The 22,801-nt window shown below is 37.7% G+C and overlaps 1 protein-coding gene across 1 annotated transcript in view; it reads left to right on the forward strand.

The window, feature by feature from the left end:
* Positions 1-6,921: 6,921 nt before the first annotated feature.
* LOC140246024 (voltage-dependent calcium channel subunit alpha-2/delta-3-like) overlaps positions 6,922-22,801 on the forward strand; it is a 79,163-nt gene continuing 63,283 nt past the window's right edge. The window contains exon 1 of the mRNA XM_072325472.1: positions 6,922-6,993. Within this exon, the coding sequence (XP_072181573.1) occupies positions 6,943-6,993 (51 nt within the window). The 5' untranslated portion in view covers positions 6,922-6,942. The remainder of the gene's footprint in view (positions 6,994-22,801) is intronic.

Genomic DNA, 22,801 nt, shown 5'->3' on the forward strand with positions numbered 1-22,801 from the left:
GAGGGAAAAAGTAGGTCTGATCAGTCACGTGACATTTAGACACCCACATTGGGATGATAAAGAGCAATGCTTATACAGCACCCATGGATGCAAAATCACATTACAGCCTACCTGTATTCCAAGTGAGAAAAACGTATACCTCACGGACTGCGATTTTAGATTCATCTAATTTACTTATTGTAATAAAAACGGACGCCATTTTGTTTCTCCCAACCATCAAAATCTCCCGAAAAACACGATGTTTGTGTATGTCAAGTATGGAACATTTTTATACAATTTGTTAGATATTGCAGAGAACTTTAGGTTCAAATCAAAAGTAATAACTAAATCATGGAACCGATTATAAAGTTGAGTTCTGACAAGCTGTGAGGCAGGAGAGCAGAGATTCTGCCCAGCCTAGTCATGCTGATTCAAGATCCTCGCTACTCATATCGGATCAGTAGTCAGATGTGATATTCTAGGGGGTCACAAACTGGTCTTGGTCAAACTGAAAGTGCTATAGTATTCGTTGTTTTTAATCACAAAGGTTTATTGTGGGTTAAGTCCTGCTTGTTATGGGTTTGTTATCCAGTCACCATTGTATGTAAGATTCAACGCTCGAATGAGTGAGACGAAAAGATTGCAAATATGATATTTTTGTCATAATAATCTAATAATATATAAAGCTCATAATAATCAGCGGAGCGAGAACTACCTCGATGGTGAGAAATCCAAGACTGCTGCAATTTGCCCAATTTGTTCGTTCATGGGCACGTTCTTCAAGTTTCAGTAGGTTGGTGTAGTACTTGACCGATTATTGTCCGTGGAAGATACACCAGGTTGGCGTGATTAACGGCATTTAACGTGACAATTTGGTCCCCAGATCGAAGGGCTGAAGACCAATATTAAACACGTTCTCTCTCTGCGTGGTTGCTCTTATCAATGCTTGACGTACCCACGCACTGTAGACATTCTTCATAAAAAGGTCATTTGCAACATGCCTCCATGTCTTCTTTTTCTTTTCGCGTCTCATTTTCCCTCAGACAAGCTGGACAATGATTCCAACAACATCAACAACAAAACATCGACGAGAAACAGTTGAAAAAAGTCATTTGTTTTCAGACTTCGGCATTGAATGAATATCAAATGGCGTCACTTTTTTTTTTCTTAGTAAAATTAATGTTGTATCTCTCTACTTGGTTCATTACATTCTCCACACCCGATAATACGTCCTACTGTAGGTATTTGGTATCAAAGGGCAACGAAGAAGTGCCAGCAAAAGTTTCATTTTGTGAACATAGGCAATTCAATCATGTTCTCTTTTAACAATGCCAACATGTCTCCCGAAACTAATGAGATGAATTCAGATGGATTAAATGTGGACTGTAAGCAGGAAGTATTGTTAAGAGGGGAATATCTTCCCGACGAAGCTTGATCCTAGGCCAGCTATCGTATGGATTCTCTCTGGGGATACTTTTTCCATTTCATCGTGATTATCTCTAAATATCCCGAGAGAAAACCTGGAAGTCAAGCTCGTCTGAAAACAGATTTCATTTCTCTCGGTAAAGTGAGAGTAACATGAGGCGATCACATTAAATGCGGGTGGGGGGGGGGGGGAGTGGTGACTGGTCAAGAGGAAATAATGAAGGCACGAAGTGAAGCTTGTGGCATTGCAAAAACGAAAATATTTTTAATGACAATGAGGAGACAAAAGTGGTATAAGAGAAGGCAGAGAGGCAATATTTTTGATGAAAAGTTCATTCCCTGCCAAGCTTTTAATGATATCATTATCCAACTAATTGATATTCTCAGTGCGTCGGGATTGTATTGTCAAACGGGTTGCTTGAATTACTTGAATTAAATTGCTTGATACTTGTATATTTCTTCTCCTAATGAACTTCATTGATGCTACTCAATGAAATGATCTTGAACTTGAATACGCACTACAGTGACAGGGTACACTCGACAAGCAAAGCCCGAATCTCAAGACGGCATATGCGCCATCGATGTCAAAACTCTTGTGACGTCACTTCACTGGTGAATCTGGATAGACAGATCAGAGGCTCACCGATTCTACGAATGCTTCGGAGGTCCTCTCCTCATTCCTTCTGATGACGTCTTTATTTCTTCTTCTTCATCATCTTTGCTACGTTTGCCAAATTTCCATTAACCCTAGCGAACCCTGTACGTAGGCCTACCTCAAGGGAAAGAGCTATAAAGCACCATAGATGGATAAATAATTTCTTTTTTTTTCTTTTCGCATTTTCGTCCGCCACGCAGAAAATGCAATTCGACCAGACGGTAATGAATCATTACTCATAAAAAAGAGCAGTCAGTGTCGAGGGAGCACAATCCGTAGACGTGTATAATAACAAATCCCAATTTCTCCATCACTGTGAAATATTTTGAGTGACAGAATGACAGTTATTTGTGAAAATATTTGCCAGGCTTCGCATACAATCGGAAAAGAATATAGTCCCTATATATTACGGGGGTAAAAATGACGAAGTAATAGGTCCCACAATCATAATTCGGCACAGACTCCGACTGGTGTTGTTAGATCACCTGCCTGAAAACCAGAGGAGAGAGAGGCAAGCTGCGTCGCTGGTCTCGTTTTTGTTTTTGTTTATTATCATCGTGATTGTTTTGGTACGTATTGTTTTGCTCCACTCATGTTCATTTAAAAGTCGAGTGTGTTTCCCTCTGTCTGGCGTGTGCATGTGTAATTACGAAAAAGTTTGCTCAGTCCATGTCTTTCGAATTTACAACGTACGTTGTGGTGAATGGAAAACGAAACCAAAGTTCCCCTTGCTATAATAGGAGGAGCGAAAAACAGGTGAAATGTGTAATTATTCCCTTGCAGCCTCATCCTCAGATTAAAAAAAAAAAAAAAAAAAATCTCGACAGATTAACACCAACATAAAATACCAGGCCACAAAATAACAATAGACCACATTCATAGTCGGTCTTCTGAGAGGTCGCCACAACGACACCCTTCCCTTTAATTCGGCGGGAAAGTAAATAGCTGGGACGACTCATTACCCCGCAGCAATGTGTTTTGTGCTGTCGCTTCTGCGCTCTCCGAGTCCGCAAACATACGGTGTCACTTAGTCATTCATCAGCGCTCTTAGTCAAGTTGCATCAAAGAGCCCCGAAGCGTTCGGAACTTGCTGATTTGAATTATTCAGAAAGATAAACTGGGGAAGATATACCGCAAAAGTTCATTCATATACTCTTTTTTCCCTCCTGACCAGGCCTAGATACCCTACTAGTTAGATTTTGAGGGCACAGTACAATCAGGATTGCCCAGAATTATGCTACTTTGAAGGAAAGAATCATTTATTATCCGAGTAATAAAATTCGCCTGTGCATCTCGAATGTGCGTGTGTTTAGAATCTCAATGTAAGCACACAACACAGAATAACATGCAATCACATACTCAGATGTATGTGTTTTGTTTAGTGTTTTTTGTGTGTTAATGTTTGTTTGTGTGTGTGTGTGTGTGATGGTGTTTGTGTGTGTGTATCAAAATATTTTTTTTTCTGAGAGTTATGCAGAATTTCATGTCATTTTTTCTTTATAAAAACATGGTATGATTTGGAAAAAAACCCAAATATATTGTACTGTATGCTTGAAAAATGATTCAGCAGCACAAAAAAGAAGAAAACAGCTGCTTTTTTGTTGTTGGTAAGATTAATTTCATTGTTAATATGGATTTGGTATTGAATGAAACTCAAATAAAGAATATTATAAAACAAAAAAGTGTGTGTGTGTGTGTGTGTGTGTGTGTGTGTGTGCCTACGCATTTGTTCTGAAGCCTTGATACGAAGTGCGAGTTTTTCATGACTGTAGCCAGCGAAATGCTCGTACTTCACTCTTTGGGCCCCACGAGAATGCAATGCGTGAGCACCTGCATCAACTTTAGTTGTTGTTTTTTTATCATAGATGAGCGAGACACACTTTGAAACTGGTAGCAAAAGCAACAAGCATATTAAATGTAAGTCGTTGTGCTGTCCAAGGTCTCTGCTGTTGAAAGAACCTCACAACCAATTTTACACCTAGTTCAATCGTATCAAGGAATGGAATTTCTGGTGTGGCAGGTTGAACGGACAGAAAAAAAAAATGACCTTTTGAAAATAGTTATTTTCCGACCACGGTAAGGGTGACCGTGGCGCTCATAACTAAAATGAATTGAAATGCATTGAGCAATCTTATATCATAGTATCTTTAATCACGAGTGACTTGTTTTGCATCAAATGGCATTGTCACACACACTGACGAAAATCACACCAACGCCACAATCAAAATAATGCTTAAAGTTGATTGGCTGACTCCTCGCTGATGTCATAATTGCTTAGAGTATCATTCAGGTTAAAGTTGAAAGGTTTCGCTTAAAGTCGTAAAACTCTTGGGACGCAGTATACAACATTGATGTCAGAGTGTGCTGGGCGTTCTTGATAATAAAAAAAAAGCAACAACAACATAAGCTGCACTATACGCATAAGACGGAAAAAAGGACCAATGGTTTATACGAAGATTAATGAAGATATTTCCATTAATACCGCAGAAGTGCTGATCCTATTAATAGTCTCGTAGTCGTCGGTTGTCTATCGTTACCCGAATCAGCCAATTAGGGTTTCATCATTTTGATTGATGGCTCACATTAAGGTGTCTACATGAAAATTTATGGACATGAATTCACCATGTGGAGTATTCGCCCGCTCCCCTCACGATGATAAATGCGACATACAGACAATACATCATAGTGAGTCTATTTCTGTATGTTTAATGATTGTTTTTGTGCTTGCGTGTACATTGGACGTGGGTCTAAATGTGCGTGTCTGTGTGTGTGTGTGTGTGTGTGTGTGTGCGAGTCGCATCTACGTTTTTGTTTTCCTGTTGGAAAGAAGATAACATGCAATTATTTTGTCTTGTGTTTCATATTGGCATTACGGTCATATAATCTGTTTGGAAGAAGATATCTTTCTGCAGACCACATGAAACATTGCATCATCGTCTTCACTTTCCAGGATTATTCCCTTCTTACCATAACGTCAGCTTTCATGGCATCATCAAAGCTAACAATCTCTCCAATTTAGAGTCACGGAGGCTACCGTAAATCACAAAGTGCTGCAGACATTTCGGGCGGTAATTGTCTATACAGATCAAAATCGAAACCTGAAAGATGAAAATAGTGATATGTGGACTAGATCAACCTTCCAAATGAACCAGGGGGCCGGAATCCCTCCCTATCCTTACAACATAATGCATACGTATCTTCATAGGATGTACCCCTCAGTGCAGTCCTTATCTCGTTCATTAATCCATGACTACGTCGGAGGTTGGCGCCGAGTAAATAACCAATAGAGACGCCAAAATTGTTGCGTCTCTTTGGGTGCTTAGATAGGTAAGGCGCAGTATTGCCGCCGCTTAGTGTACGCCATTTTTGCGTGTATAATGTCTTTCAGCGTCCGTTGACCGTCTACTTCCCCGCTTATATCCCCAATATCCTGCTATATGTAATATAGATATATTTGGTAGGATATTTCGTTTCTTATTTCTCAGCGTCAAAGTGGTTCTTACCTTTGACAGAACTGCAGGTTTATGCAATTATCGTCTGTGTATATACCACGGATTGGGTTGTGTAGTTTCCATTAGTCTCCAGTATCCATGAAGACAGCCAGGTGAAAGTCGATTAGTCGATTTTATATAAACCATGCTATGTTTAAACAAAGTAAGCGTTATACAAGCTACTCTATTTATTCGATGTACAGAAAGGCCTGACAGAGAGAGAGAGAGAGAGAGAGAGAGAGAGAGAGAGAGAGAGAGAGAGAGAGATCCTAGATTGGAAGATGAAGGAGATATATATATATATATATATATATATATATATATATATATATATATATATATTTATTTATATATAGGCGTACCTGTGTTTTCCCGACGGATATATACCAAACGGATATATATATATATATATATATATATATATATATATATATATATATATATATATATATGGGAGAGGGGAAGAGAACAACAGTGAGCAGATAAGGAAAAGATGATCGGTAAAATTAATAAATACTAAACTGTCTGATGTCTACCCTTAAAAAATAGCGTACGAGTATATACGTTTTCTGATCAACCGCGCGGTTCTGTTTCAAACACCCAATGGTCTGTATGTGTACCCATCACCCTGTCACGTGATGCTGCTCACAAGACTGCGTCATCGAATGATGAAAGTACTTTGGCCCTCTACAGATGGAATGTCAACCCGTTTTAGTTGTTGCTTGATATGGATGACGTCATAATTGAAAAATATCAATCATCTTTTTTTTTCTTCTTCCTCCATTGGTTCCGTTGCCTTGGTGCTATGATCATCTTCCATTTCTATTCGAAGGACGGAAGAAGCTTAAAATTGTCACATACAACAGTATACAAGGGCAATTTCAAAATTCAAACGGTGTGGTTCTGTGGGGTTGGAAGTACGAGAAGTGAACAGTTGTTATATTTCAGTTTGTACTAAGTTTTAATGAAATTGTAGCGAAAATAGAGATTTTCGTGTATTGAATCAAACAGGTAAAATTGACAAAATAACTGCTTGTCTAAATTCTTGAGGGAACCTAAACTTAATATAGAACACAGCAGTCAAAACCACAGGCACGGACACTAAAACTGCTGCATTTGATATTCACTTACAACTATAGACATTGCATTACAATTACAAATGCAGGAATACATAAACCTTTGATGACAAATGGTGCATGTTGTTGTTGTTGTTGTAAATATCAAATGTTGTATGTGTATAAACTTGACTCAAAGATAATCATCACGTCACAATGGTTACTGATGTCTCGCTCATCATGTTTCTTTTCTGGTCGACATGTTGGCACACAGGAATATGCACAGAGAGGCGACTTCGAAATTCAGCCTTTGGATGGGCTCGAGCTCGTTCGCCAAATGGCCAATAATATGCAAGCCATGTTGCAAGACAAGGCCAGAGCCGTGGAGGTAAGGAAATACTTCACTCGTTTTCACGATATCTTGTATCATTCTGACGTCGTTCTTCATGAACGCAAATTTTTATATGAGGGTGTGTTCGATGGTGTATGCCAGTTGGTTCCGCTGACTTATACTATCATATGCAATCTACTAACATTACTAAGATGACGTAAAATCTGTCATAGTGGTCACCTCGATGGAACGGACCAGGTCCATAGAGACCACACCCCTTGTAGTCTGCGACCCTACCAGCGGCCATGCCAATCAAATTCAGTTTTTACTACGACTGTCTAAATTTCACAATAACTAGTCTATACTTACAAAAGACATTAGCCCAACAAAAGGTCTAAAAGACACCAGAAGCTTGTTTAATAAAGCACTGCCTTCAAAATTTATGGAAAGAGTTATCCTTGATCATTGTACACGATACTAGAGGCACTATGGCATGGTGGATAAGACTTCCGACTCACAATCGGAGGACCTGAGTTTGATTTCCGCCCAGTGCTTATGTCCTGGGACAAGATGTTATTACCCACCACGTCCCCTTTCGACGAAGGTGTATCAATGGGTACCTGGCAACGCTAGGGTAACAATACTACAAGTAATGGCAGGGCCCTCTGGTAGAGCAGTGGCAACACTGAAGAGGCTACCCTGGATAAAGAAGACATAATTATCATATTATTGTACTGAGTTTGCGTATATACCACATGTAAAATGTTTATGATAAAATGATAAAATGATACAACCCGTAGATCTCCTCTGTATAAGTGATATGCATGTACAGTTAGGTTCAGGTAAAGCGTATTTGATAGCCTCTGCATGACAATTGATTGGTGCATAATGAGTCTGCATGGTCGTAATAACTCGGTAAAGGCTATCGCACAAGTGACCGTTCTTCTCAGATTTTGCCTTTTTATGCGTTATCTAGCTAATGTCATTGATAATCGAACGATTATACACTGCAAAAAGTCCGGTGTTAAATAGTGAACACCGAGCTGGTGTTAAATTTTCGGTGCTCATTTATGGTGTTAAATTAACACCCCCGGGTGTCATTTCCAAATTTTAAACTGTTTTTTTGAAGAGTTTCTTAGTAACTGCACTTCTTGTTGATTTTTAATTTAAACAAGACGATCAAGAATTTTACATTAAAATACTAGATTTTTGAAAAAATGTGAAAATAATTTTACACCAAAGTAACACCAGCTGGTGTGGTCCCTTATTGAAGCTGGACGGGTGTTAAACCATTGATATTAACACCAACAAGTATCAAATCAACACCATGTGGTGTCATTTTTTAATTAACACCAGTACAGTGTCAAAATAACACCTGGTACAGTGTCAAATTAACACCGCGAAGTGTCAGGTGAACACTTTTCAACACCATCACAGTGCATTTTTAACACCTGTGGGTGTGGTCCTTTATTGAAGTTTGATCGGTGTTAGATTTAACACCCGTGGTGTTAAATCTAACACCCGTGTTTTTACAGTGTATAGGCATGGGAATAAGGATGTTGGTTCCGCTGTAGACCCTACAAGCCGCCTGTAATCGATCGGCTGTGACAGATGGGGTGTCGAAAAGACTAGTACCATAAATCTTGATGTTATAAATACGTGATTTTTTCGTCCTTGTGATCAATCTCTTGTTCTTTAAAGTTGTGTTGCTAACAGCTATTTCTTTCATTGGATACTGTTCGATGGTCCGCAGTTTGTTATCTTCCAACCACATTCCGACAGTGAAGGACTTTTCGCAAAGCGCTGTGAGTTTTAATTTCTGAATAAACTTGAATCTTCAGCATGTTCAAGTGTAGAATAATCAATATCTTCCAAACAACTGACCCTGTATTCAACGAGGAAATAAAGCAGGGCCTGTGGTACATCTGGGAGGAATGAATATCATTTGGGGTAATTCATGACGCTGTGAACATCATGCATCGATAGATATTGGCAAATAGACGGGTTTGTTTTTAATTTAACCTATACCACATACAATAAAAAAATAACCTATACCAAACGTGTACACTGTCCTGATGATAACAACAATACTACTATTACAAAACTATTACAAAATTATGATAACAGTAAGAAGTGTTATGATCATGATCATTTAATTATTATTGACGTTATCATCATTATCATTACCTAAATTGTAACCAGTGTTAGCATCATCATTTTATTCACAATTAGTCTAGCATCCATAAGCTTTGTATGCGTGGGTATCATTTTGGTGCGTATGTCTCTCTATTTCTCATTTCTATTCCTGAAACATAATACACTGTATGTTTGATTCAGATGATCGACATCGAGTGATCGAGTTGTAAATGAAGCAGAACGCCTTTCTGCTCAGCTGTATTCATAGTGTGTCTGCATTGTCTATACTGATTTCGAAAATGTGGGGGAATGTTGAATTTGTCTGCTATATTATAATTATCATACGTGAAAGAAATCATGGCGACGCACGCACTACAGGTCTTGACTGGGTAATATAAAAGCTCAGAATAGATCAGAAATTTTCGACGAGTGCTTTTTCCCCAGTGCCCTATTAGCAGTAAATTGAGGATGGTCTCTGTATATAGTTCAGGCATTTGTCGTATCATTCTGTACATACAAAATACTGTCATTTGGCAAATGTAATTATATTATGTCTCATTTATCATATGCATGTATCAAATGTCATGCTGTTAGTTTGATAGCTTTTCTGACCCTATCATTCTGTATACGAAATACTGACATTGGCAAATACAATCACACAGAGAGAGAGAGAGAGAGAGAGAGAGAGAGAGATATCTATATCTATATATATCTATATGATATATATATATATATATATATATATATATATATATATATATATATGTATATATATATATATATATATATATATATATATATATATATATATATAATATTCCCATTTATCATATTTCAAGAGCCTATTCCATTATTTTTTTTTTAAAGAGGTAAACATGTCTGAAAATAAATCATACAGAGGAGGAAAAAAAAGCTCATCATGGCCAGATGTTATTTTTCCATTCGCAAGACAGAATTGACAAATCACCCGAAGTATTTGCGCCTGGATAAATTTGATCACGTCACCTGATGACGCCTAGGCAAAACTTGCAATTCGAGAAATGAAAAGTCTATGAGTTTTCAGCCAATACTTCCATAGATCACGATTTTCCCTTTATATTTGAATTTTTCTCTCTTGTATTATGGCTATGCAGCTTCTGTATAATTCATTTGTTTATGTCTTTCTGTCCTGATAATTAATTATGATAAGGTGATATATAATCTGCACTTCTTGAAGTACGTTAACGTAGTGACGCAGTGTGTAAACAGAATAGGTGATGCAAATATAGCATGAATATACCTTTTTTTTTATCCGTTATACTTTGCGTTATTTCACTGTGGTTACAACACAAAAGCAAATTGTTATGTCAGCGTATGTGTGATGAGAGATAATCTAGTGAACGTAAGCAGGGCTCAACTTGGATGGTTCCTCAACATATCACTTTTAATAACGATACCGCCCCCCCCCCCTTGCCCTCAAGTCAGAATATTATCCATTCCCCTGGTTGTAAGTGGCGGTATGAAAGAGAGACTCACCCATTATGGCTTTGTCTGTTCAAACCCGGGGACGCTTGATACAACACTTGAACTCGCCTTAAGAAGCAGTATCCCCATGAGACTAGGGAAAAGACGAGCTTTTTATCATTTTTCAAGGGGTTGAGGTTGGGTTAGGGTAATGGTATGCTGTTACTGATCAAGGTGCAGTTTGGTCCTTCATATCAACAAACACTGCAGCTGGGCATAATCTTGTATTCTGGTGAGTGAGTCTTGTGCTTTTGTTGGAGTGGATAATGTTTGTATGATACACACGCACAAGGGCACGAACTGGACACGCGCCTATACACACAGCTATATAGGGCTTACAAGAAAATACATGTATATGAAAATATTCTTTAAAAAGTGATACGGGAATACTTCGTATTATTTCTTAACATAATGATGAGATCTGCGAATGATGCGAATGAAAACAAATCATAACAAATATAACAAAAGAGAATATCAAGCTAGCTTAGGTACGTGCAATGTATTTACGCTTTCATATCCTAACATCAATCAGTGCTATCAAAATAGATAGTACGTCGACCCCAATACACGATAACTGACATTTTTTATGTAGTTTCGGGAATCAAAATAAAATGTGAACATTAATTGGGTCTTATTGACAATCACTGCTTTAAAGGAATACAGTGTGACGTATGTTATACATCTTGTGCAGGTTAGACTTTGATGATACCATCTTCATGAGTATGATTATGCCAATTGTTTGATCATATTAAATCACCGAATCTTGCCGTGTTTCACAAGGATCTATATAAAGTGATATTTTTTTTTATGCTCGTTTTGCCCTGTTGTGTGCTCCGTGTATGTGACATTCAGTAAGCACTTAAAGGGGGAAAACAAAAATATTATACCATTTGAAATGATTCCAGCACACTTGCAATATTACATAGACACTTCAAGTTTCAAGTTTCAAGTTTCAAGTTTATTTCATATTTCCATTTCTCAGTGATGGGATTACAAAATGATTGACAATAAAACAAAAGTACAAAACATAATAATACAACCATATCTTATGTTTGAAGAAAAAAAAAGACAAACAAACATTACACACAAATATAAATGGTCATTTTCATCTGAGGATATCACAAATAAATGTCAGAAATATGATGGGGCCTACATAAAAGCAAAGATGCTTGTAAATATTGAATAGACATGCAGTCACCACTTGCAACATAAAGAGACAAAATTATAGTCCTTTGATATTTGAACACTACGTAATATCACGTAAAATGTGCGCATGAGCGTCAAAGCTTAAAAATTTAATGGCCTATAATCGTCGAAGTGATAACACGTTACTGTGTTTATATAACTCTGCAGTAACCTCAAGCGGAGATACTTCAGTGACGCAAACGTAAAAATTATGGGTAACTTACTAGTACAACAATCATGTACATAGTATGCAACCACGTGCAAAGAATGATTAAATATTGACGACGGACGTATGTTTGTCGAATATGTTGTGAATATGTCTACTTGAAGTAACTGGTTATGAAGTCCTACGTATATATGCACGTATAGGGTATTACTCCATTACTGAATCGTATATTTCTGCATTATAATGTGGTTGTACTTGTGGATATTGAATAGACATGCAGTCACCACTGTGAACAACTGTATGTGTAGGAGGGATCAGAGCGCTCGTATATGTCTTACCTACTTAGAATTGAAATTTAACAATCTGGTGCACACTTTTGGTGGAAAATCCATGCCAAAAAAAAAGAGTATGAAAATTGGACGTTTAAAACATATGTAAATAAGTTTAAAAAAAATAAGTTGCAACACCACGAAATGATAATGGTAATAGTAGTATAGTAGCAGTGGTAGTAGTAGAAACAGCAAAAGTAATAGTAATAGTAATGGTAATAGTAATAGTAATAGTAATAGTAATAGTAATAGTGATAGTAAGAGTAAGAGTAATAGTAATAGCAATAGTTATATTAATAGTTATATTAATAGTTATAGTAATAGTAACAGTAATAGTAGCAGTAGTAGTAGTAGCAGTAGTATATTAGTAGTAGTATATTAGTAGTAATAGTAATAATGATAATAGCAATATACTACTGTAGTTGTAATAATAATAATGATAATGATAATGATAATGATATTTTCAATTTAAAAAGCGCCGAACATATAGGACCTATAGGGCCTATATGCATAATACATTCTTCTGCAAGAGCTCCAGATTTATGTTTAACCCTCGAATTGCTGTAGTTATTGCGTGATTTTTTGTTTCATTTACCTGTCCCATGCCCCCCCCCCCCCTCCTCCTACGGCCATTGGGTATGTGTGTATGTGAATGTGTGCACGTTTGTGTTTGGGCGTTTTGCCATATACCTTATCATTACATACTGTCTGCTTATGGAAATAATGTTGCGCTTTGAGCGTGACATCATAATTGGCTGGCAAACACACCGTTGAGCTTGCTGTTTTAAAGGTACTGTTTACCATTGGGAACAGTGATTTAAAAAAAAATGTTTGATTTATCACATTCGATGCATATGTGCAGGTCAGTTGTGTCAAAAAAAAAATCCTACCATGTAAAAATTTCGGAATAAAGCCTCAATAGGGAGAAATCATTGTTTTTTTCTCACTACACCATAACTGCAGACGATTTATTCCAGAAAATGATCTTTTAACTATTGTTCACATTATATTTAACAATACTTAACATTGATTATACTGATTGACATTTTTACATTGGTTGTTTCTATCCCTATCTCACATTTTAGAACCATTTTTAAGCACTAAGTTGGGGTTTTGTTTCATCTGCAAATGATGAATAATGCCTTTGAAGGAAACCAGAACCCAAAGAGCAATGTGGATTGAGTGAAAGCAGCAACATTACCAATAGTAGAGCAGATAAGCCCTCAAAATCACGTGAATTGTGCAAAATTTGACTAAAGCATGAAACTTTCACCAGTGTTAGTACATACCATAAGATTTATTTTAAGATCGGGAGGTAAGTCTGATTTGACCTCTGATGACCTCCAGAGGTCAATGTACTTTAGATATCAGAAAATCGATGTTTTTAGACATTAGCAAATGATATATGTGGTTATGTTGCACTAAACATGCATTTATACCACAGACAAATCATTTCCAGATTCAACAGAGCACTGACAGGTTTTTACCTTTGACCTCTGATGACCTCCAGAGGTCAATGAACTTTAAATATCAAAATATTGATGTTTTTAGACATTTGTGAATGATATATGTGGTTATGATTCACTAAACATGCATCTATACTTCAGGGAAACCATTTTCTGATTCCACAGAGCATTGACAGGTTTCAACCTTTGACCTCTGATGACCTTTGGAGGTCAATGACCTCAAAATATTATATTGATCTGTGATGTCATTGGTTAATGGTAACCATTGTTAAGATGTACAAAACAAGCATATCTGTCTTACAATGAAATTGTCTTCATATTCTAAAGAGCAGACAGGTTTCTACCTTTGACCTCTGATGACCTTGAGAGGTCAATGACCTCAGAATATCAGAATATTGAAGTATGACATCATTGGTGAAAGGTCAAACATGGTAAGGATGTACAAAACAAGCATATCTGTGTACAATGACATCGTCTTCATATTCCAAGGCACACAGACGAGTTTCTGCCTTTGACCTCTGATGATCTCGAGAGGTCAATGACCTCAAAGTATCAGAATAGTTTGGCATCATCAATGGTAAACATGATGATGTTTTAGAGAGCACTCGTAGGCCCTGTTTATTAACGAGCCATAACCGTTCACCTATGAAAATCACACAAGGTCAAATACCTCGAATGAAATGTGAGGATGTTAATATTGATATTGCGATAGTTCATAGTTAATAATTGTTTATAATGTAGGGCTTACAAACCATGCATTTCTGTTACCAAAAAAGTGGCTACTCATTCCGCAGAACTTTTCAGGTAATTATCTAAGTCGGGTATGTGCACAGAGCAAGGGGTGTCGATCTGTTTTCACGTGGAGGGGGGGAACTTGGAAAATATGTAAAAGCATAAGTTCATGGTGCAAAGGAATGAAGCGGAGGGGGAGGGGGAGGATGTGGGTGGGGGATTGGATTTTTGCAGGTTTAGACCTGAAATCAGTGATTCAGTGTAGCTCTTGTTTAATGTGTGCGTCATCACTTATACGGAAGTTGATGGGGTGTGGGCGCATCTCACCTACCCTCCTCCCAAAGACGAAGTTTTTTTTTTTTTTTTTTTTTAAGAATCTGATGCATACGTTTTGGGGAATATTTGGAAAATTATGGATCACCAAGGTGTACCAGGTCTATATGGATGGGAACCCAGCAAGCGCAGCATTGGCGAGGGTAGGGTATTCCACTCCCATTCGACAGAGCTCTTGTATTTTGAGAAATGAGATTCAACGACCTGGCACACAGGCACTTTTGAAGGAATACCTCGAAATTTGTATCAAAAAGGTGTAGTAAGTCAGTCATCTATGGAGGAAGACCAATCCACAGAAGGATGTGGGTGGAGGTATCCCCCTCCCACATTATGGAGCTTTTGCATTCTTTTGTTTGCAATTCAATGATCTCGTGCCACTCTTGGTTGAACTACTATTTTGAAAAAAAAAAAGTCCATACCCAAACGTGTAGCCATAATCAATGCATGGAGGAGAGGTTGATACAGCGAGAGGAGGGTATGAAAGGGGCTGTCCCCCAATCCTTCCCATGCGAGGGAGCCTTTGCAGTAAGAATAGAAATGTAAAAAAAATCCAGTATACAAATTTATGATGGAATATTTGGGAAATTATCAGTAAAAGGAGTGTACCAAATCTAAGGGTAGAAACCGAGGAGGGATTGTTAATTGAAAGATACACTACCCCCTCCAACAAGAGGGATTTTCTTTAATATGTCGGAACTGAAATTAAAGATCTAGTACATACTTTGTGATGATATATAACAAAAATGGGACAAAAGCACTGAGCGTATATGGAAGGGGACATAACGAAAGATAGTGTGGGGCAGGGGGTATGCAAAGGAGATTCTGCCTTTTAATCTGGTGCATACTATAGCTAAAATGTTCAGTGACAATTCATTTTCTGTCAAAAAAGTGAAGAAAAAAAAATCTCAATCTCAGGAAATACTTGGAGGCAAAGTTTTATGTCCCAACCATTCCCCCTCCCATATTTTCTCGGGAGGCGGGGCAAATGCCTCTTGCCCTCCAAAATGAACAATCGTGCATATATAGGAAAGCCTTTTCATCTTTGGAATTCAATCTCTTAAAAACATTTTTCATAGAATAAGGGAAATTATCATTCCCCAAAGTATGTTATATCTGTGGAAGGAACCAAGCAGGGGGAAGGAGTCTATCGAAAGGAGATATCCCCTCTCACAGAAGGGAGATTTTGCATTTCAGAATTAAATTTTAACAATCCGATGCACACTTAAAGTGAAAAACTTGGGCAGTTTTCTGTCTAAAAAGCAAAAAGCAAAAAACAACAACAAAACATAGTCCACATCTCAGAATTTAATGGGGGTGGGGGTCAACTATCCCTGCCACCACCCCACCCCTCTTCCAAACTAATGCCCCGGTATGTGCATGTGTTTTATTCCACTTGTTGAAAAGAAGAGAGAGTTTTAAGAAACAATATTGTTCAGTGGTCGCTATCCCAGTCAAGTAAATTGTTTATCAATAGGTGATTTCCTTCACCTGTATACCTTAAGATGATGAAGGCCTGGTATTCAAGAATATTGATGTCTGGTCTCATTGGTTTGTAATGGCCTGTTGCTTATGAAATAATAATTATATTTTAAAAAAAATGCATTTTGTGTGTGTGTGTGTGTGTGTGTGTGCGTCCAAAATTGTATGCAGAGTATTCCACACACAGTTCAATTTTGACTTCCATCTAGGACAATGAGCGGTTACTTTTTTCTCAACTACACTGTAATATCAAAATCTATTGAAAAAACACGGTGGCGGCTGGGTCTAACACATTATCATTCCTTTTCGTTGGAGATCCATGTTGGATGGTCAAAACAAACATAAAAAATAGATATCTCAGACCTAATTGTTATAACAAAGCATCATATCCTCATATACCCAACCCAACCCTCTATGCCCAGACAATGTAAACCACCCCATGGACTTACTTGGAGCTTTAGAATATCCTTTGTCAACAGAGAGAGACATCCAAACCTTTGCAAAGCCAACTAAGATCTGCCATGGAACTGATTGGTCTTGGCTCTGCATCATTGACAGCAGATCTCGTTTCCTATTCTCCTTCTCCTTCTTCTTCTTCTTCTTCTTCTTCTTCTTCTTCATTATACTGCGTGTAATATTGTAATATTCTGCCGTGGAGCCTTTTCTTAATTGGTTAAAGAAGGTATCCAAAGAGCTATATGAAGCAAAAAACAACAAACAAATGCAAAAACAAAAAGAGAGACATATGTATCTTTAATAACAGAGCTGAATATTGAGTATCTCTCTCCTGAAGTGTTTCAAAGAGATACAAGAGACAGTGGCCGAGAGTAGCCGCCACCTTTTTTGGGAGTAGGCCTACTTTGTGTTCTTGCAAATGAGGCCTGACATTTTTGGTCATTTGCCCTTTTTGAAGAATGCAGCAATAGAGCCACAACTTCCTGCGGAGTGGATATTGTGGGGTTCTTGATGCAGAACATCATCGCTGAATTTGCCTGAGCTGTACTTTCTTACAGGGATTGCCATTGTAGTTTTGTTTTGTTTTGCTTTGTTTTGTTTTTCAAGTGTGGCTGTAACACTGCTTGTTTTGCATTATGATGGTCATTGCAGCTAAAGAGTGCATATCTTCTCTGGATCATTCCAAACTTCATGATGTTTCACCTGGGTGAATGGATCCCAGATGATGCATGCATTTTCCAGGACAGTCCTGAGCGGCATGGAGTAGCAAAACACCTGAACTTTATGATACTCGTATCTTCGTCTGGAGAGAGTCTTTGGTTGAAGTATAACCTTTTTAAGCTGCTGTGGCGATTTGATTCCAGCTGAGCCTCCTATTGGAACTCCAAAATATTTTGCACAATCCGCTTTCTCCATGGTTTGCCATGAATGCTTATCTATTCCCTGGGTAGGTCTCGGATGGCAATAGCTAGTTGCAATACACAGGATTGCTTCAAGTGGAATGCATGTTGGGCCTCACAGTATTTCGAAGTTTTCAAGATGGTCCATGATGTCGCAGCTGTGGACTGTATACTCCAGGACCATTAGTCATTCATCGCAGTCATACTGTAACAACCCACCAGCTTTACACTGGCCAATACAGGCCCACCAGCTGGAAACTATGCAAATATTGCCCATGAGCTTGACACTTAGGCAAACCAGTCCCATAATGAGTCCGACAAATGGGGGAAAAGATCTATGAGACTTACACTGAATAGATTAAACACTCTGTATATCAGTCTCGTGTGCCTTGTTTTCCTCGAGTGTCGAGATAATGGCCATTATTTGCTAGTCTGCATAACTAACCCAAACATAACAGTTGTATTTGAGGTCACTGCCATCACTCAAGAAACTTAAGCTTTATTTCTGAAGTAATTGACCTCTCACATTTCAGAGACCTGTTACTATAAACCAATGTTCTGTGGAATATGCATACATACTTTGATCAAAACATCAATGCGTGATTTGTACATGATTAAGCATTTACGATTACACCAATGAAGCCAAACATCAATACAGGTAAGCCTACACATGTGACCTCAGTGACCTCTCATTATCCTGAGAGGTCAAAGTTGGATATAATGCACAGGCTAATGACCAATGTTCCATGGAATGACAAGATTCTTCTTTTATAGCATAAATGATTGTACATCGGGTATTACAAAGTTGACCATTGACTATACATAGAATATCAATATTCTGATATTTTGAGGTCATTGACCTGTCACCTTCCTCAGAGGTCAAAGGTAGAGACACGTGAGTAATTTCTCTTGCTCTGTGGAATAGGAAAACAATTCAATTGTAATACAAATGAATATGACATCTAAATCATGTTTGTCATCAACCAATTGCACCACATATCAATGTTCTGACATTTTGAGGTCATTGGCCTCATCATAGGTCATCTGAGGTCATCAGAGGTCAAAGGTAGAAATCTGACTCGAAAGGCTCAGTGGAACATTGAGGCAATTCCTCTTACAAAGATTAGTTTTTAGTACATAATTATCATGTTTCAGTTATGAGTGACGCATTAAAATATCAATTTTCTGACATTTTGAGGTCATTGACCTCTGAAGGTCATCAGAGGTCAAAGATAGAAACCTGTCAGGGCTCTGTGGAATATAAAGACAATTTCACAGTGACAAAAATTAAGTTTTAGTACATCATTACTGTGTTCTATCATTAACCAATGATGCAAAATATCAATTTTCTGACATTTTGAGGTCATTGACCTCTGGAGGTCATCAGAGGTCAAAGGTAGAAACCTGTCAGGGCTCCGTGGAACATAAAGACAATTTCACTGTGACAAATATTAAGTTTTAGTACATCATTACTGTGTTTATCATTAACCAATGACGCAAAATATCAATTTTCTTAGATTTTGAGGTCATTGACCTCTAGAGGTCATCAGAGGTCAATTCAGACTTACCTCCCGATCTTAAAATTAATCTTATAGCATGTACTAACAATGGTGAAAGTTTCATGCTTTAGTCAAATTTTGCACAATTCTTCGGCTTATCTGCTCTACTACAAGTAGAACACATCAGTGAAAGTATGAGGAAAATCGGACAATCGATGCAAAAGTTATCAATTTTTAAAGTGTTGGTGTTGGAACCACTTGATAAGGAGAATACTAGAGTTCACGACGTCATGTGTGGACAACAATATAAAGAAAATATAAAGAGAAATCCACAAAAAGTCATTTTTCATGAAAATTACACATTCCATCAACTTAGATACTGACATAATTATGTTAAGGGTAATAATTAGATTCCCCCTGATTTCTGGAAGCGGTTAGTGAAGTGCTCTTTCTTTAACTTTTGCATCGATTATCCGATTTTCCTCAAACTTTCACTGATGTGCTCTACTAATGTTCCTGCTTTCACTCAATCCACATTTCTCTTTGGGTTTGGGTTTCCTTGAACCAAAGATGATTGAGCGCGCGGTGCGCTCTCATCTTTGGTTTTAACTGTGTGCCTCGGGGCAGACTGTGTTCGTGGCGTGATTGTCTTACGTCAAGTCCAATGCTGAGTGTGAACATGGCCCCTGTGTTTGTTTGACTCCAACCCACGTGGCCCGGCCCTGACCATGCGTACTCGATCAAACGTGACGGAAAGCCTTCAGATAACGTGCGGATGACTCTGGTGTATCGATCAATCATGGGGAAAGTTCACCAGTGAAAGAAAGCGCGAATTGTAGATTAAAGGTCCAGTTTACCTTTGGGAGCAGTGATTTTAAAAAAAATCAAGATATTACATTTGATGCACATGTGTAGGTCTGTTGTATCACAAAACATCCTACCATATGGAATTTTTGCAATAAAGCCTAAAATATTACGAGATATCAGTATTTTTCTTAATAAACCATAACTGTAGACGGTTTAGTTTGGAAACATTCTTATTATAACTATTGTTCACATTTTTTGTATTTAACAATACTTAACATCGATAATACAGATTCAAATTTTTACAGTGCTTGTTTCTATCCGTAACTCACATTTTAGAACTATTTTAAAGCATTAATGCTGGGTTTTTGTTTCATCTGCAAATGGTAAATTATGCCTTTAAGTTTACATTTCTGTTAGAGTTTGATGTGATATAAATGTGGGCATGCATGTGTGTGTGTGAGTTTTCTTGGGAGTGAATAGACAGTCACATTGTTGTCGGCTGACTTGTGCTTGCAAAAGCAATTACATGGATGCCATTTCTGTATTAGCTTGAGCACACATATACAAAAGAAATTAAGAACGCCAACACGATAAGAAAAGACAAACAGAAAAACACACGAAGCAAGGCATTCTAGTCTAACACCACATTGTCTTGTGACAAACAACTTTGCCAGTCCATTGCTTTGGTTTCCTGTATGGAATGGATTCTCTTCCAAAGAGACGAGTCAGAATTTATTATTGTCAAATTTCATGGCATAGTGGGCTCGTAAATAGTACTGTGATTCCACTACATATCTCGATCAGATTGCGTGTATGTGTGTGCCTGTTTGTGTGTGTGTGTGTGTGTGTGTGTGTGTGTGTGTGTGTGCCTGTTTGTGTGTATGGGGGATAGGCTGAGCACATGTTCACTGTTTGGTCAGGGATGTGTACGCATGGGATGGGGAATATGATGATGATTTATATTTTTTTTAAAGGATAGTTATAAATTGTACGAAAGAAATTGAAAGGATATTTAGAAGAGATGAATATTTGCTTTGGTTGGGAGGGGAAGGGCTGGTTGGGTTTTCATTAATGATTCCATTCTACATCTGTATAATGTATTTTTTGTTTTGCTTTATTTTATGTATAATGCTCTTGTAAATGAGACTGGGTTATATGATTCAATATATTCAAAGGATATGATAAAGTTACGTTTGGTATATGTCAGTATTTTCTCATGAAGAAATTATCAGTGGGATCGATTCATAATCGAGCTATTTATGTTAAAGAGAGATTATTTATTTTGAAAAATGGATTTGTTTTGTGTTTTGAATTGTATTTATATTGTTTTTGTTCATGTTACACCCAGAATGGGTTAATTTATGATTTGGATGAAATCAATAAAATAATATCAAGGGAAAATGGGGGGGGGGGGGGGGGAGGCGGACATTGCTCTGTAAGGTGTGTAAGAGGGCGCTGTTCTCATTACGCTTGTCATCAGCGGTGATCACATAAAAAAAAACAATCAAAAACCTTTGTGACGAGCACTTTAAATTTGTGTCTATGTATTAGCTCTCCATTCATCTATTTTCATATAATTAATCGAAACTACAACAGCACTTACCGTTCTTGCCAAATGCAAATAAAGGAAGAATAGTGCTGTATGCCACTCATTTGAACTCTTATAAGTTTGTGTGCAGATTCAAAAATAATGTTTAGTCCTTATGAGTCTTGGGAAAGCTCCACTTCATCACATTATTTATGTGCTCTTTGAAATCAAACAAACTCACTTTTTTTGCAGGTCGTATCATATTTTTCTTTCCTCCTTTGTACTCTTAATTACTGTGAACATTTTATTCATCGTATTTGTGCTCCTGCAGAGTATCTAGCTGTATTCTGTATGCCATTTTAAATGTATCCTCCTTTGACATATGAAAAAAGGAATGAAATGACAATAAGATAAATCAGCGTAGAATAACTAAAGGAAATGCAAAGATATTTTGTTAAGCCAATTTAGCACAGAGTTGGACAGAGAGCAAAACACATCGTCGAATATGCCACTGAAATTTTGCCTCTCAAAAATCTCCACACGGAGAAGTCACTGGGATGTGTATCAACAATCATCCCATCAGGCTAACTGAGAAAGCAGGGGAGATGGCTATGACGGGATATATCCACATTTTCTGACGCGGATAGAAAGAGGCCAGCTTGACTTGATTTATTACCAGGCACGTTGATTTGCACTCAGCCCATCTGGGGCTCGTGGCAGCCGAAGAGCCCGGGTCTCTCCGTCTATGTTCTGACAGAGCAAGTTCGTTCCGTGAAAGTTACTTTGCGTATTTTTTTTTTATTATTCATTTGTCAGGAGCGGCAGAGAAGTATTGGACACGAAGAAAGATAACATAAGTGTTGGTTCTATCTGGGGTGAAATATTCACAACAACGCCCCGCTACCAGCGGTGGTCATTTAATAGCTGTGAAATGATATTTTATACCGGACATGTTTCAGAGGTTTTATGATGAGCTGCCATCAAAAAAAATGGCAGAGCTAATTTTAGGCTTGTTAATATAATGCCTTATACACGCAGATATGAAACAACAAAGTACCACTTGCAGCCAGCATCACTGGTACGTGATATTCAATTCAATTTCCTCTCACCTCCCTGTTTACATTAATGCAGGAATACATGATACAATGTGGCTAGTACATGTGTCAATTCGACTTTCATCTAGTTGGGAAGGACAGATCGTTGAACACAATATACATATTATGCACGAATGGTTTTATAGCGAAAAAGGAACAATGCACACTTTGCCATTGCAACAAAAAAAGAAGAAGTAATCATAACGATGGAAAAGAGTGTTCTGCTAAAAAGCCAAGCTTGTAGGACGTGGAA

This window comes from Diadema setosum, chromosome 2 (genome assembly GCF_964275005.1).
Source record: "Diadema setosum chromosome 2, eeDiaSeto1, whole genome shotgun sequence".
NCBI lineage: Eukaryota > Metazoa > Echinodermata > Echinoidea > Diadematoida > Diadematidae > Diadema > Diadema setosum.